Here is a 15,248-nt window from a genome sequence, read left to right as displayed (position 1 = left end):
AAGGGAAGCGTGGGGTGCACTGCAGTGGAGGAAGGGGCAATGGGGGGGTGTCTGGAAAGGTAGGAGGGAACTAAGTCTGTAGCCCGCTGTCCCTCTGTGCCCCGAGGTCAGCGAAGTCCGACCAGCCTACTCGGCCTCCAGCCCCGCCAGCTCAGGACATCTCCCGTCACCGAGGTTGCGAGACCCCCGCTAGGTGCTCGCTCTCGGTCCTAGGAGGCGTGTGTGTCGCTTTAAAAGCTCCCTCCCAGAGCGCGGGGCCAGCCCTTCCCTGCCAGCACCGAGCGCTCGGAGCCGCGGAGCCGGGCGGCCTTGGAGGGAGCAGCGCCCGCCCGGGCGGCCAGTCGGGCGGGGAGCGCGGGGCAGGCCGGGGGCTGCCGAGTGCGGGCGGCGGGCGGCGCGGCGCTCGAGGAGCGGGCCCAGAGCGCGGGGCCAGCCCTTCCCTGCCAGCACCGAGCGCTCGGAGCCGCGGAGCCGGGCGGCCTTGGAGGGAGCTGCGCCCGCCCGGGCGGCCAGTCGGGCGGGGAGCGTGGGGCAGGCCGGGGGCTGCCGAGTGCGGGCGGCGGGCGGCGCGTCGCTTTAAAAGCTCCCTCCCAGAGCGCGGGGCCAGCCCTTCCCTGCCAGCACCGAGCGCTCGGAGCCGCGGAGCCGGGCGGCCTTGGAGGGAGNGAGCCGGGAGGCGGCGGCCGCGCAGCAGAGGCTGCGAGCCCCGTGCGCCCTGCCCCGCTGGGCGGCCGCGCGCCCTCCTCTGCCTCCCCTCTCCTCTCTCCTCGCCGCGCCTCCTCCTCTCGCTCGTGTCGCCGCCTCCCTTCCACCCGGCGCCGCTCCCGCCCGCGCCCCGGCCGCCGAACCCAGCTGGGCCGGGCCCCCTGTCTTGCGCGCTCTCGGCCAGGCCCCGCGGGGACCAGTCCCGCGGCGGACGCCGCCCCTCCTCCTGGGCCCAGCGGCTTCCGGACCTTTCGGATCGTGGACTGAGAGGTGGGAGCGCTCTCGCCGCCGGCGGAGCCCTGGGTTGGGCTGCGCGGACCCTCGAGGCTGCCCCGGAGCCGCCGGCGCGGGAGCGCGGACATCCTGGGTCCGGGCTGAGCGCGTCCCGGGCGCCCAACGGTGCCAGCTCACTCGGAGCAGGGCATACCCCGCGGGGCCCGGCGCCGGCGGTTCTGGACTGGACAGAGCGAAGCCCGGACGGTGCCAAGCCTGGGGAACGCTGGGCGCGGGCTGAGGGGATCCCGGCATCCTCCGATCCCTCCGACTTTGGCTAAGGAGCTGGGACCGGACCGGCGTCGCCTCGGTCGCCCTGCGCCCGGGTCACCTGTGGCCTCGGAGCCCCGGGCCCGCCGGACCCTCACTCCTTCCCCACCCGGAGCCCGGCGGGGTTAGGGGAGATTTTTCCTGCCCCCATCCTGGGAGCGCGGAGGCCCCGCCCCCTCCCACCGCTCGGATGTCTCCCAGGGCGGCGCTGAGGACCTCCCTGAGGCCAGGGGCCGAAGGGTCCAGAGAGAGAAGCCCGCCCTAGGGGGCCTGGGGGGCCCCCCAACCTCGCCTTGGGGCTTGGCCCCCGACGCTGCTCGGAAGGCAAGCCGGTGCCCCCACCTTCGGTGAGTCCTGGAGCGGCGCGGGGTTCTAAGGGAAGGCGGGGCTGGGGAAGGGAGGGTCCGCTGGGAACGAGGGCACCCTGAGAGCACTACGGAGGAGGATATAAGACTGGAGCGACCCTCCGGTCAATCGGCCGGACCAGGCCTGGTTGGGTAGGGGGTTTGGGGGGGCGGGGGAGCTGGAGCACGGTGCCCCACCGCAGGCTGAGGACTTCTGCCTAAAGCAAGGGCTCCCTCCTTTCCCTCTGTAGACCATCTGCCTGTACCACCCCTTCCCAAAAAGAAAAAAAAAATCCCCAGAGAGGAAGGGTGCAGTCTGGGGAGAGGAGGGAGGCAGCAGCATTGCTGGCTGGTGCTGCAGCCGAGGAGGGCTGACGCCAGGCTCGCTCTCTCTGCAGGGGGCTGCCCTCCTCCAATCCAGTTCCCTTCCCAGAGCTACCCACATCTGGAGCCCCTTCCACATCTGGAAGACCCAGCCACCAACCCTCTGCAGGTGTCAGTTGCATCCGGAGACCTTTGCCTCTGCAACTGCCCAGGAGTTGTGAGGGGATTGCTGCTGCCTTCCCCCGAACCCAAGGGCACCTCTTACCCTTAGTCCCTGCAGAGTCATCCCCCTGCCTGTGTGTCCAGGCTCAGTCAGACATCAGCCCAGTACACCCACAGGCGCTTCAAGTCCTGGAGGCCACTCCTGAGACCATAGGCCCCTCCCCCTGCCCTCCTGTGTCCTCACCTTGACCCTCTCTGTCAGATTCTGTCTTCCTCTGGGTGTCCCATTCCCCACCCAGAGGCAGAGGAGGTGGAGTGACAGGGGGCAGGGGCTGGGTGAGGGCCACCCAGGGCCAGGGTGGGCTGGGGGGCCGTTAAGATGTGGAGCTCTGCCTGGCCGAGGGGGGCTCTGTGGAGGCAAACACAGTGTGTGCCCCGCTGGGGGGAGCATGGGCAGGCCTGCGGCCACGTGGTAAACAATGAACATTCGGGGCACCCCGGACCTCGGGCAGCCCAGTGACGACCCCAGCAGTGGTGGCCAGCGTGAGCGGATTCGACAGCGCATGAAGATGGTCATCGGGCAGCTCGAGGGCATCCTGCGGGAACTCAAGGAGGTGGCCAAGGAGCTCAGGGAGGTGAGTGAGGGGCCAGACGGACCTTAGACCAGTTTTCCTGGGCCTGGCACAAAAATGTGCTCTCACATGTATGTTTCTGTGTGTGTGTGTGTGTGTGTGTGTGTGTGTGTGTGTGTACACACAAAGCTGTGTGCACGTGTGTCACTCTGCTGGATACCTCCTTCTCCTTGTTCTCCTTTCCCCAAATCCACTTTGCTAAAAATCTTACCATACCCCAGAGCTGGAAGGGTCTTGATGTTGCAGAGGCTGCTTGAGCAGTGTGTGCTGGGCCCTTGGCTCTGGGGTTAGTACATGCAGCTGCCAAGGTGGCCCATAGGACTGAGTCCCACCATGGCCTCTTTATGGAAGACACTCTTCTGGAGTCCAAGCTGACCTCTGACCCCACCATCTGCCTTCCAGACTCAGAGCTGGTTACAGGGGCTCTAGGAGAGTGTGGGTGGCTCTAATGAGGCAGTCCCTACTGCTCGGGGGCCCAGCTCAGAGCATTCCCCAGAGATCACAGAGTTACTCAGAACCCTTGATCCTGGAAATACTAGAGCCAGCTGTGTCCTCCCTGCTCTGAAGTAGAAATGGGTCTAGGGGGCTGCTAGTGGGTACCAAAGTTCACATGTACATTGGCAGGGGCAGGAACCTCCTCTAAAGGGATGTATTCCCATCCCCCAGTCCTGAATGTTTTCTGCCAATGCTGAAAAGTTACCAAGAGACCCTGGGATGTGTTCCCCTCTCTGTCTGTCTGAGTGGAGCCTGGTTTAATTGCCATCCCCACATTGCCGGGGTAATGAGGTACACGTGTCCTTGGCCCTGCCCCTTGAGCTGTGTTTGAGCCCAAAATGCATGACCAGCGTTCTGAGCCGCTGGCCTGAATTTGCCCACTGGGTACCATTATGCAAGCCAGGTGGGCTTTAGGTAAATTTCAACTCCTTGTAACCAGGGCCCCTGCAGAGGTAGCAGGGAGAGTGATTGAACTGGAGTTATGCACTGAGTTCTCCCCCAGCCAGCTGTGTGGGGAGGAGGGGGGCTCTAGGAGGACTGAGGAGAAGGTGTGATGGTGGGAACCAAATTCAGGCTGGCAAAGTGGCCTTCCAGCATGGCCCAAGAGCCAAGAAGCAGGGGTGTTTGGAGGGAGGTGTGTCAAAAGTGGAGATGCCGGGACAGGAGCTGAAGTCGCGTAGGCAGCCCCTCTGCCTAGAGCCAGCCTCGTGGAGCCTGCCAGGAAGGCCTTCCTCAGGCGGCAGGAATGGCTGCTGCTGCAGGTAGAGAGGTGATGGTGTTTCTGCCCACGGACTGGGCTGGCCAGGATCTGGGCTGAACATCCCTGGGGACTACAGTTTGGTGGTCAAAGGCCAGATGCCCTCGAGCAACCCCTCCTCTCCCAACCTCATTGGTCCAAAGGACTACCATCACCTCTTTGCCCCTCCCCCACCCCATCTTATTCCAGGTGTTTTGTAGTTCTGTCTGAGTCATGCAAACTGCCCAGAGTTTCAGTTTGGGGCAGAGACATGGGACCTATGCCCTAGCAGGCCCGCCCAGAGAGAGCCAGGACTGACTCTGAGCCTGGGAGTCAGCTTTGACATAGCACAGAGCCTACTCCCAAGCGACCAACTTCCAGACCTCTGCCCTCCAGCCCAGCATAGCCATCCAGAGCTGGAAGACATCTCACAGGCCATCCAGACCAGCCCTGTCCATTTCCTGTTAATGATTCTAAGGCCCAGAGAGGGATAGGGGCTTGGCCAGAGGTCACAGAGCCTACCAGCAGCAGATCTAAGCCTAGAACCCAGGTTCCTGGTTCCTACCCTGGGCTTCAGCAGGTAGGCTAATGGGCAACCCCTTCCATTTTGTTAGGGACCTTCTAGAGCCAATGCCTGATGCTCATGCTGTGATGCTGTGAGAGGGTGCCCATGGGGGGAGGGGCAGGGAAGGCAGGAAGATCAAATGCACTAGGATTTACTTGCAGATCTCTGAGATGTCCCCTCCCTTCCTTCTCAGCACACACTCTCATCTACTCCTGTGTCCTGAACAGCACAGCTTCAGGTTCATGGCTACGCAGCCCAGAGGCCCGAGCCAGGACAGAAAAAGATGAGACCCCTCCCCCATCCCCCCTGTAGGCCATGTGCCTTCACCCAAGACTTTGGCAGGTTGCTAAGGCAACCAGATCTACCCTGTATGCCACCACATGCCTGTTGCCAATGGCACCCAGCTGGGAGGGGGGACAGGCCTCAGAACTCCCCCATCCCCTAGGCAGGGTCTGGACATGGGGTGATGGGCAGAGGGACATGTTGGGGAAGGTGAGGCTCTGGGAGGCCCAGGCAGGAGAGGAGATGCCGTAACTGACTTCCTGTGGGATGGATTTGTTGGGAATGGGGTTACTAAGCAGGGGCGCCAGGCCCTGGTTTAGGGTAAAGGGTTGCAGCCTCCCTGGATCCTGTGATCTGGGCTCTTGGTTCTCCAAGGGGGCTGCAAAGCTGGACCTGCCTGGCTCTCCTTCTCAGTCTCTTCGTGTGGCATTTTTCAGTGGGGGGCATGGGTAGGCCCAAAGTTAAGAGGATTCCCTCATCACAGCCCATTCCCCAGGCAACACCAATTCAGGGCCCACCAGCCAGGTCCTGGGCTCAGGAGGACAAAGCACTTAGATATGAAGGCAAGGTCCACATACAAGACTGCCAGGGAGCAACACAGGGTGCTTGATGAAGGAGCAAGGCCAGCTTAGCTGTATCCCCTCTGCCATCTGCCTCCTTCTCCATCTGCTGCTCTCTTCCCCAGGCACCACTGATTATGGCAGAGCCTCCTCATCCTCGAGCATATAACCTGAGACTCATAGAAAGATGAGAGACACTAAAGCACTTCCTCCCCAGGCCCCTAAGCTTCAGTCTGTTCATCTCTGAAATGGGATGATGATAATTTACACCTCAGAGTGATTTTACAAGGATTTATTGGGAGCTTGGCATGCAGTAGGGAGGCCAACACCTACTCACACCCCTAAAGTATTTGGAGTTCCCTCTCCCATATCTCCCACCATCCTCCCAAATCCTGCTGCAGCTCTGCCACCAGCTTCCCAGGTGGACAGGGGGCAGGTTCTGTCCCATGGTGGGGAAAGTAGTTTTATGGGCTAAGGGAGGTGAGGAATGTAAAAGTGCCTTGAACCTCCAATAACATTGTGCTGCAGGAGGGATGTGATGGTCAATCGTTAATTAGCCCTCGTCTCTCCTAGGTTCCCCAGTACTCCAGGATGCCAGGCCAATCCCAGCAGGCTCTCTAAGCTCCTTAGAATTCTGTGGATCTTAATTTAGAGACGCAGCACAGCCTATGGGCTAAGAGCATGGGCTTTTTTGGAGCCAGACATCTCCGGTTCAAATACGAGCTCCGCCCCCTTAGCTGTGTGAACTTGAAAGTTACTTTACCTCTCTGTGCTTCTGTTTTCTATCTATAAAATGAGGATACAGAACTGTATGCCTCCCCTCCCCTACTAGCCCTAGGGTGGGGGTGAGAATTAAGTGAGATATTATATAAAATGTACTTAGCACAGTGATGGGCCCAGCACTAACTCCATAGCTGTTAGATATTATTGATGGCATGTCCTAGCTCTGCCTTGCTCCTCAGCTCCAAGTAAGGGTTTGCTCCTTTGGAGCCACATCGGCTTCTTGGCCATGATCAGGGAGGTCAGAGCCAGGGCCCTGGCCTCCTGGCTGGACCTGAAGCAGGCAGTCCCACCCTCTTCCATCAGGGAAAGGAAAGAGAGAATGACAGTGATGGAGGTGGGAAGCAGGTCTCCAATAAGATGGCTTTTGAACAGAGACCCAAAGGAAATGAGGGTCCAAGTCAGATGGATATCTAGGGGATGGGCCTCCAGTCAGTGCAGAAGTCCTGAGGAGGAAGTTTGCTGGCATGGTCAGGACCAGCGAGGAAGCCAGTGCAGCTGGAGTAGAGGGGACACGGAGAAGAGTAGGAGGTGCGGTCGCAGAGGGAGCAGGGAATCCGGGCACGCAGAGCGTGCAGGCCATGGCACAGAATCTGGATTTTGCCTCAGTGAGCATCCCACACGCTCTCCAGGAATACCCTGGCTGTGTTTTGGGGTGCAAATTTGTCTCCCCACCACTCTCCCTGTCCCCTACCAACCAGGAGCCCCCAAAGGCATGGGTAGGGGCCCTTGTCCTCAGCCCACCAGATGTTGAGCTTACCTTGAGCAGGTACTTGGCCTCCTCCTCTTGGTTCCCCCCTCCCCAAGATGTCTCTCAGCATGGAGGCTCACAGTGTTCCTGTGTCTACTACTGGTGCCCCTGTCCCCTCACTGGCTCTTGGGTAAGACCTAGCTGAAGAGCACAGTTGCCCACCATGGCCTGAATACCTCAGGAGGATGGAGGGGTGGGCAAAACTCTTCCATAGCCTGGAGTGCTGGTGCAGATCCCTGCACCTGATTTGCTTAGGGATCAGGCACAATGGCAGTTGTGCCCTCCTGTCGGTAAGGTGCTGCATATGAGGTGGCCAAGAGAGCCACAGGCCGTGCGGGCATGAGATAAATAGGGCCCAGCCAGGAAGCAGCTGGAACAGGAGAGGCTGGGGACCACGGAGCTGTGCCAAAGTGGGTCAGCTCCATCACCCGCAGCTCAGCAAGAATTGTGCGGATTTTTTTCTTCTTTTTTATTTCTCGCTTCCCTTTTCCCTTTGCGTTCTCCTCCTCCTCCTCCGGACAGATTCACGAAGCTTCCTGGCCAATTAGGCCAAATTGCAGGAGGAGAGTCATGAATCACAGTCAACTCACTCCCCCTCCCCAACACCACAACCCCCAGGAAGACAATAAATAACGTAATCACAGAATTAAAAAATAATCAGCGGTCATAAATAATGCAGAATCCCCAGTTATGTAACCAGCTGCCTGGGGAGCTGGGAGGGAGGGAAGGAGGGAGCAGCTTGTCAAGCGAGGTGAGGGGGCCAGAGGTGAGGTGGGAGGACAGGATACAGGTCGTGGGACTCCCGGGTCCTCGGTCCTGGCTCATGGGCCTATGGAACACAGACACGTTTTTCTTGAAGTAGCGGCTCAGCCAGGGCTGGAGGGAGGGCTGGGGCTGGCAATTTTGGGGTGTCCAGGACCATAGAACACTTTCTCAGAAAAGAAGCCCCCAGCAGTTTGTATTAAGCTGTCTCAACTCATCCACTCATTCAACGGCTGTATCTATAAAAAGGGTGCCGATCCCTGTACCAAACTGGGATGCAATGGTGAGCACGGCATTTCCTGGGGCACCCCTCGTGGGGCTTTGTGCCTCATGGGGAGACAGACATCAACCACATTATAACACGCACACTTATAACACTGTAGCAGTGATAAATACTGGATACTATGTTAAGGAAAGGTACGGGGTGCTTTGAGAGCCTTTTGCAGGGAAACTGTCCTCAACCGGGGTTCAAGGAAGCCTTCCTTATGGAAGTGTGATGGAGTAGGAAAGGAGGGAGGCAGTCAGGTGAGGCCAGAGCAGAAGTGAGCTCAGTGGGCTGTCCAGGGGTGGTAAGGAGGCAGGTCTGGAGAGCAAAGGGCCCTTGGCCAGGTTTGGTGTGGGGTGGTGTTTTAGAGGCTCAGGATTTTGGGGAGCAGGGAAGTGCTGGACGCAGAGGGCTGCTGTGGTCCTGTTAGCTGATAAGGAAGTTCCCTGGATGCAGCATGCAGCAGGAGCTGGACAGGAAGCTGCTGCCAGTAGGAAGACTAGACAGGTGTGGGTGCGGTTGTTCAGGCGAGGGGAGCTGAGGCTATGCCCAGGACAGAGATGGGGGACACTCTTGGGATAGGGCCTGGGACCCCCAGCAGGCTCTGTGTCAGCCCTCAGCCCTGCCCTTCCTTTCTACTGTCCCTCTTGCTCCCGCTAGAGCAGGTAATTCAGGTTCTTAAGGGACCAGGCTCAGGAGTCAGGACTCCCGACTTTTGGTCTCAGCTCAGCTCCTTCCAGTCTCCGGGCCTCAGTTTCCCTATCAGCAAGCACAGTGAGATGGCCCACTGACCCAGACCGTGAGAAGGGTGGATTAACACTATCTCCAGCCCCTCTGGCTTTGAGGTTCTGGGATTCTGTGAGTTTTATGGTTCCATTCTCTCTCTCCCCCTCTCTTTCCTTCTGTGTATATAATTATTTTCCCTGCACTCCAAGACAATCTCAAATTACATGTAGGCAAAATGATTATTAAATCTCAGAGAGAAATCACAAATTTCGAGACATCCAAAGCAAACAGGCAGGTAGCATGGGGCCTGCCCCACACCTGCCCTACCACTTGCCCCATGAAACAAGGAACCAGGGGTGGGCAGCAGATCCTGCATATGACCTGGGGACCCTAGGCACCTCACTCCCCTTTCTGATCCTTACTTATGTCATTTATCAAGTGGCTATGACCTGTCCCACCTAATGGACTGAGCTAGATTTGCCTCTGGGCCTCAACCATGTGGCTTTTAGAAACTCTTTTACTTCTGTCTGGAGACAGCCCAACTTTCAGGAATAGAGGTGCCACTCACGTGCTGAGGTTTGAAAGGCCCAACATGTCCCATTATTCTGCCGCGGGCACTGGAAATGTCCCCATCAGAGTGTCATTCCTTTGGTGAAGAATGGACTGCCATCAGCTCCTGGGTCTGTGCCAGGGGCCTGGGCATGTGTTAGCATGGTGGGTATTGGGAATCTGCATTGTTTGCCTGCTTTCTGTGCATCGAGTCATTAAACCCTCATCACAGCTCTAACAAGTAGGTACTACTAGAGTTCTCCCTTGATGAAGAAACTTGCACGTAGAGACATGGAGTAACTTGGCTAAGGTCACAAAGCCGGTAAGCCATGAGCCAGGGTTGGGCCCTAGATGAGGCTCTAGAGCCCAGGTTCTTAGGTGCTTGGTGGTGCCGACTCTGCAGTTTCATACACATTCAGATCTGTTCCATCCCCACCCCCCAGGTGAGGAGAAGAACATCATCCCACTTGACAGGAAGAAAATGAGACCTAGAGAGGGGATGTCACCTGCCCCAGGCTCCTTAGCCAGGATGTAGCCGACTTGGGACTTGCACCCTGGCCCCCCTCTTCCTCTTCCCTCCACACCCCCAGGGTGGAACCAGAGCGGGGCATTCTCAGGGAGAAGGGGAAGGGCCTACACGTGAAGGCCACCCAAGCAGGTGGCCAGCAAGGGCCTCTTGGCTGGGGGAAGTGTGTCTGGGCCTAGTGGCTTCCGGGCACCTGGCATCTGCACCCTGAATCTCCCTCACAGGGCATTGGGAGCCCAGCTTTTGGGCCTGGCATGGCCTCAGCCAACCCTGGGAGGGAGGAAAGGAGGGAGCAGCTTGTCAAGCGAGGTGAGGGGGCCAGAGGTGAGGTGGGAGGACAGGATACAGGTTGTGGGAATCCCGGGTCCTCGGTCCTGGCTCATGGACCTATGGAACACAGACGCATTTTTCTTGAAGTAGCGGCTCAGCCAGGGCTGAAGGGAGGGCTGGGGCAGGCAGTATTGGGGTGTCCAGGACCATAGAACACTTTGCCATCACAGCCAAGTCATTTAACTCCAGATTCCTATGAGCATTGCCCCCTCTTAAGCAGCAACAGATGCTCAGCAGCTGGCTTGATCAGGGGAGTCTAATTGGAGGGCGTGGTTGCCCCAGAGGTGCAGGACCACTCCCAGTACTAGCTCTTCATCAGCTTAAATCCCTGTGACCCTAGACCAGGTGTTCTCAAAGTTTGTCTCCAAACACACAGCAGCAGCAGCAAGAAGCCTGTTAGATCCACACCTCCTTCAGCCTTACCCACAACCTACTGAATCAGGAACTCTGGGGAGTGGGCTGATCACACACACTCCAGTTTGAGAGGCCCTACTCAGGGGGTCCCCACCAGCTCTCAGGTGGGCTTTGAGTTCAGCAAAGGCTTCTGGGGGATGTGAGCTTCTCAGTGGTAGAGGAGTCACGGGTGGGGGACGTAAGAAAGGGTGGCCAGATTGGAGGGTGGGGCCCTATGCCCGTTGCCTGCCCAAGCTTGGAAATCACAGCAGCACTCAGAGCTGTGTGCAGTCTTGAAGGGCTTGGTGGAGGCAGGAATCTCAGCTCTCCCAGTGACTGGTGCCTCCGGAGATGATCTCATGGGCGGAAAGCCTGACACATAGTAGGTGCTCAGAGATGGGAGATGATGTTCTTTTTATCACCAGCGCCCCATGGGGCTCTGTCACTGCCCTTCTCATGTTCTTCAGGAAGCTGTGGTGAGGATGGCAGGGCTGGGGTTATCAGACCCACTTGGTGGCGAATGAAGTTGAGGTCCAGAGACACACAAAGCAATGTCTAAGCTGAGTCTGGAACCCAGGTGTCTTTTCTGCAGGCCTCAGCCAAGTGTTCCAGCCACCCTGGCCTGGGGCTCGGGGGAGTGGGCATCCCTAGGAATTGACACCCCAAAACTCTCAAGTCACTCCTATAAACAGAGTCCTAGAATCTCAGAGATGGAAGGAACCTTGGAGATCAGCTAGTTCACCCAACCCCCCCATTTACAGATTGAGAAACTGAAATCTGGATATATACAACCCTAACCACCCCTTGGCCCCATCTCAGAGTGGCCCAGGACACAGAGAAGGAAGCAAGAGGGAAACTGACTGACCAGGTCACCTGCATGGGACCCCCTGACCCCTGACCAAGCAGATGGCTTACTGACCCAGACTCCCCCTGACCTGTCAGTTTTGCCCTTGCTTTCCTCTCTCACTTTGGGGCACTCCCCACCCCCACTCCTTTCAGAACACCTAGCACATCCCTGAGCAGCAGTAGTCCTCAGTAAAGTTTTCTTGATTAGGGACTTCATTAGGTAATTAATTCATTGACTGCTCTGACCCCAGGTAAGAACATTGGAGAGGCTCTGGGAGCTGGCCCTGGGTTTAGTGACTCACTCCGAGTGGCTTTGTCTCTGGGTCTCTTGCCACCCCCCCCCCACCCAGTTTGCTTTGTTGTTTTGCTGGGGTTTTTTGGGTTTTTTTAAGCTGAGCCATCCTGCCACCTGTTGGCAGCTCAGCGGCTGCTCAGCTCGGGCCAGGAATCGAACCGCTGTTGCTCAGAGCTCAAACTCTTGAGCGAGCTCTTAACCAACTGAGCCACTCGGCCGGCCCTTGTTTTGTTGTTTTTGTATTTGGCCTGAAGCTTGTCTCCTCTTGATTGTGTCCAACCGGGTCTCCCTATTTCCTTCACCACCTTCATCCCTGATTCGTGCGCTGACAGTGGCCTAGGCCAGGGGTGTCCTGGGGGAGGGCTCCCATGTGTGGGTGGGCAGGGTGCACTGACCTTGAATCTGAGCTGCCCCTACCCCAGGAGCATTTAACAGGCAGCTCTAGGCCCAGCATGGAGGGTTTTATTGCTTACCAAATAATGTTTGTCTTATTCCTTCTCCAACAAGCCAGGATTGATCTCTACTCCTCAGGGGCTGGGGTATATGGGAGTGGGGGGCTGGAGACTCTTGGAGGACAGTCACTGACCAGCTGCACAGGCTGGCTCAGGGTGCTTCCTGGTCACCCCATATCATTTTCTCTCTGAGAGCGGATGGACCTCTCATCTCTCCACTGACTGGACTAGCTGGAGTCTCTCAGCCCTCTTTAAATGGCCCCCTCTTAGTCAAAGGAAGATCAAGCTCTGAGCACCAAGGCTGCCCCCAGGATAGCAACTGGCTTTGAGGGAGAAGGGTGTGTGAATGGATGGAGCGCAGGGCTGGAAGGCAGCCCCCCCTCCCCCAAGAGACTGAGGAGTAGAAAACGGGAATGACTGGAATGAACTCTGTTCACCCTGGTCCGGTTTGGGCCCTTTACAGGGCAAACAAGCCTGTGACCTCAAGTCCAGCCACTGTCCTGTGGGGCCAGCAGCCAGGGGATGGGTGCATGCTCACACCTAGATGATGCGAGGTCTGGCCTGGCTCCTCTCACTCTTCCCTTCCCTGGGCAGGTGGTGAGCCAGATTGATAAGCTGACCTCAGACTTCGACTTTGAACTGGAGCCAGATGACTGGACCACGGCCACTGTGAGCAGCACCTCCAGCAGCGACAAGGCGGGTATGGGCGGCCCCTTTGACCTGGGCCACCTGGACTTCATGACTGCCGACATCCTCTCAGACAGCTGGGAGTTCTGCTCCTTCCTGGATGTCTCCACCCCCTCGGACTCTGTGGACGGTCCCGAGCCGACCCGGCCGGGGGCTGGCCCTGACTACCGGCTCATGAACGGTGGCATGCCCATCCCCAATGGGCCGCAGGTGGAGACCCCGGACTCCTCCAGCGAGGAGGCCTTCAGCACCGGCCCTGCCAAGGGCCAGCTTCCCCAGCGGACCCCGGGCACACGGGAGAGGGTGCGCTTCAGTGACAAAGTGCTCTACCATGCTTTGTGCTGTGACGATGAGGAGGGGGACGACGAGGAAGCAGCGGCCGAGGAGGAGGTGGGCCTGTCCCCGGAGCCCCCCCGCAGAGAGGCCCATGCAGGCCCCCTCAAGACCTGCACAGCCCCCTACAAGCCGAGGCGCTCTCCACTGACGGGCCGCCACTCAGGCCCCACCTTGGCCCCGGAGCAGACCCGAAGGGTCACGAGGAACAGCAGCACCCAAACGGTGTCAGACAAGAGCACGCAGACGGTGCTGCCCTACACGGCCCCCAGACAGAAAGCCAAGGGCAAAAACTAGGGGCCAGGGAGGGGACCGAGGGGGGCGGGCACATAGAGTTATAAATATATATATACATATATATATTTAAACAAACACAGTCATAATAAAATTTAAAAATGCTAAGGATCCAGCCCCGCAGGCCCATAGCTTCCCCAGAGTTCATCGTAGACACAGAGACACCTCCTGGGTCCCGGGTGCTGTGTCCACAACCTCCCTCCCTCCTTCTCGTTGCAGGGCTCCTGAAGGAGGAGTCCGAAGGGAAGTAAATTAGGTGGGGAGGCCTAACCCGAGGCTCCGAGGCTCCAAGACTCCTCTTAGTCTGGCTGTTGGCCTAAGCCACGTCCTGAGGGATTCATCCACGGGAGGCAGGCCCTCAAGCAGTGGTACCCAAGGCCGGGCCTAACAGCATGAGTGGAGGAGACCATAGGACCCAGGGCCTGGGGTGGCATCACTTCAGCTGGACCAAGGACCATTTGCCTTTTACTCCAAGGAAGGCTTTGCCTCTCCTTCCCAAAGGCAAACCTACCTGGATATATACCTGCCCCCACCCCCAATCTCAGGGTTGCCCAGGACACAGAGAAGGTGCAAGCTGCTCTCGTGGGGTGGCCTTCCATGCTGGGAACCTAGGCTTGCACAGACCCTGGAGGACCAGGCTGGGCTGAGCAGGGGGTTAGAGAGACTGGACCACTCCCAAACCCTTCCACTTTATGCTTAGCCTTGTCCTTGCGGTATCAAAGACTCATGGCAGAGCCACAGCCAGCCCCTGGCCCTGCCCTGTGCACAACTGAGGTCCACGTTGGAAAACAGACAGCAGCCGCCATGGGGCCGTGAACCAGGGCCACAGACAGGCTCCCGACCCCTGTCAGAAGGCAGGCAGAAGGGAGGAATGCAATGGCCCCACTCTTCCCCTGCTCCTTCATACTGGGATGCTGAGCCCACCTTGGCAGGTCTTGAATGACACTAACAGACAAGTTGAGAGCCTAGAGGTACCAGAGCTTCACCTGGGTCACGGTCCACACACAGAGAACATCTGAATGTCTTCGGGATAATAATTCCAATCATTGCTCACATTCATTGAGCAGGTCTCTATGCCACTATGTCAAGTACATTTTATAGCATCATCTCGTTTAATCTCCACAACAACCTGACAAGACAGGAAATACTGCTGTCCCCATTTTTCAAATGAGAAGACCGAGGTTCAGAGAAGTTAAGTAATTGACCCAAGGTCACAGAGCCGGTTCCACCCTGCCCTCCATGAGCCTGTTTTCCAAACTATACCTGGCTCTGCTATCGAGTCACTGTGTGACCTTGGACAAGTCCATTTGCCTCTCTGAGCCTATCTACCTCATCTATAAAATGGGTTTGACAGTGTTCACCTACCTCACCAGCTGCTGTGGAGCTTCGACAAGATGGGGAATGTGGAAGCACTAGGTAGATGCCAAGGCACTGGCCCTGCATTGTGGTCAGTGGGACCCCACCCCAGCTTCCAATGTCTTCCAGGACAGAGAGCCTGAGCGGGTGGGAAAGAAGCCACTGTCACCTACTGGGCACTGTCTCTGGGTTGCTGCTTGGCCTTGTCCCCCACAGCATCTGAGATTGGGAAATGGCCCCAGCTTGGCTCTCTCACTCGCTCAGAATAGAGAGGTGGCGGTGGCACTTCAGGGACATCGCTCCTCAGGGACCTACCTGCTGCACATTCAATAAGGCAGATCTATGGCCTGCCAGGGTCTGTCGGGAGGGGTCTCTATCCTCATGTGGGGGCCCAGGAGAGCCTGACCAGCATCCTGGCAGCACCACTGTGGGGCCAAAGGAGGTGCTGCCCAGCCCCGGGGGTGGGGAGACAGACAGACTGAGCTGGCCACTCTGGAGTGCACACTGGGGGTGCTGTCAGGATGAGATGAGCCGGGCCTATGAGGCCTGCTCTGC

General features: G+C 58.1%; 1 protein-coding gene across 2 annotated transcripts; it reads left to right on the top strand.

Moving 5' to 3' along the window:
- Nucleotides 1-664: 664 nt before the first annotated feature.
- On the top strand, nt 665-13,445 carry INSYN1 (inhibitory synaptic factor 1). 2 transcript variants are annotated; one of them, XM_019668012.1, is made up of 3 exons: nt 665-1,595; nt 2,591-2,713; nt 12,618-13,445. In XM_019668012.1, exons 2-3 carry the CDS (start codon nt 2,642-2,644, stop codon nt 13,338-13,340), a joined length of 795 nt encoding a protein of 264 aa, XP_019523557.1. In that variant the 5' UTR covers nt 665-1,595; nt 2,591-2,641; the 3' UTR covers nt 13,341-13,445. The 2 variants fall into 2 exon arrangements, with proteins under 2 accessions (XP_019523557.1, XP_019523556.1); XM_019668011.1 differs by having other exon boundaries at nt 1,991-2,713.
- Nucleotides 13,446-15,248: the final 1,803 nt, after the last annotated feature.

The sequence above is a fragment of the Hipposideros armiger genome, unplaced genomic scaffold (genome assembly GCF_001890085.2).
Source record: "Hipposideros armiger isolate ML-2016 unplaced genomic scaffold, ASM189008v1 scaffold_511, whole genome shotgun sequence".
In the NCBI taxonomy this organism is placed as follows: Eukaryota; Metazoa; Chordata; class Mammalia; order Chiroptera; family Hipposideridae; genus Hipposideros; species Hipposideros armiger.
Note: the sequence above shows the minus strand (reverse complement) of the source record. Positions and strands in the feature narration are given on the sequence as shown.

Excerpts from the sequence above, each read along its gene's own strand:
- INSYN1 (XM_019668011.1), top strand. The coding sequence starts at position 2,558 with ATGAACATTCGGGGCACCCCGGACCTCGGGCAGCCCAGTGACGACCCC. Across the intron at positions 2,714-12,617 it reads TGGCCAAGGAGCTCAGGGAG|GTGGTGAGCCAGATTGATAA; the intron begins GTGAGTGAGGGG and ends TTCCCTGGGCAG.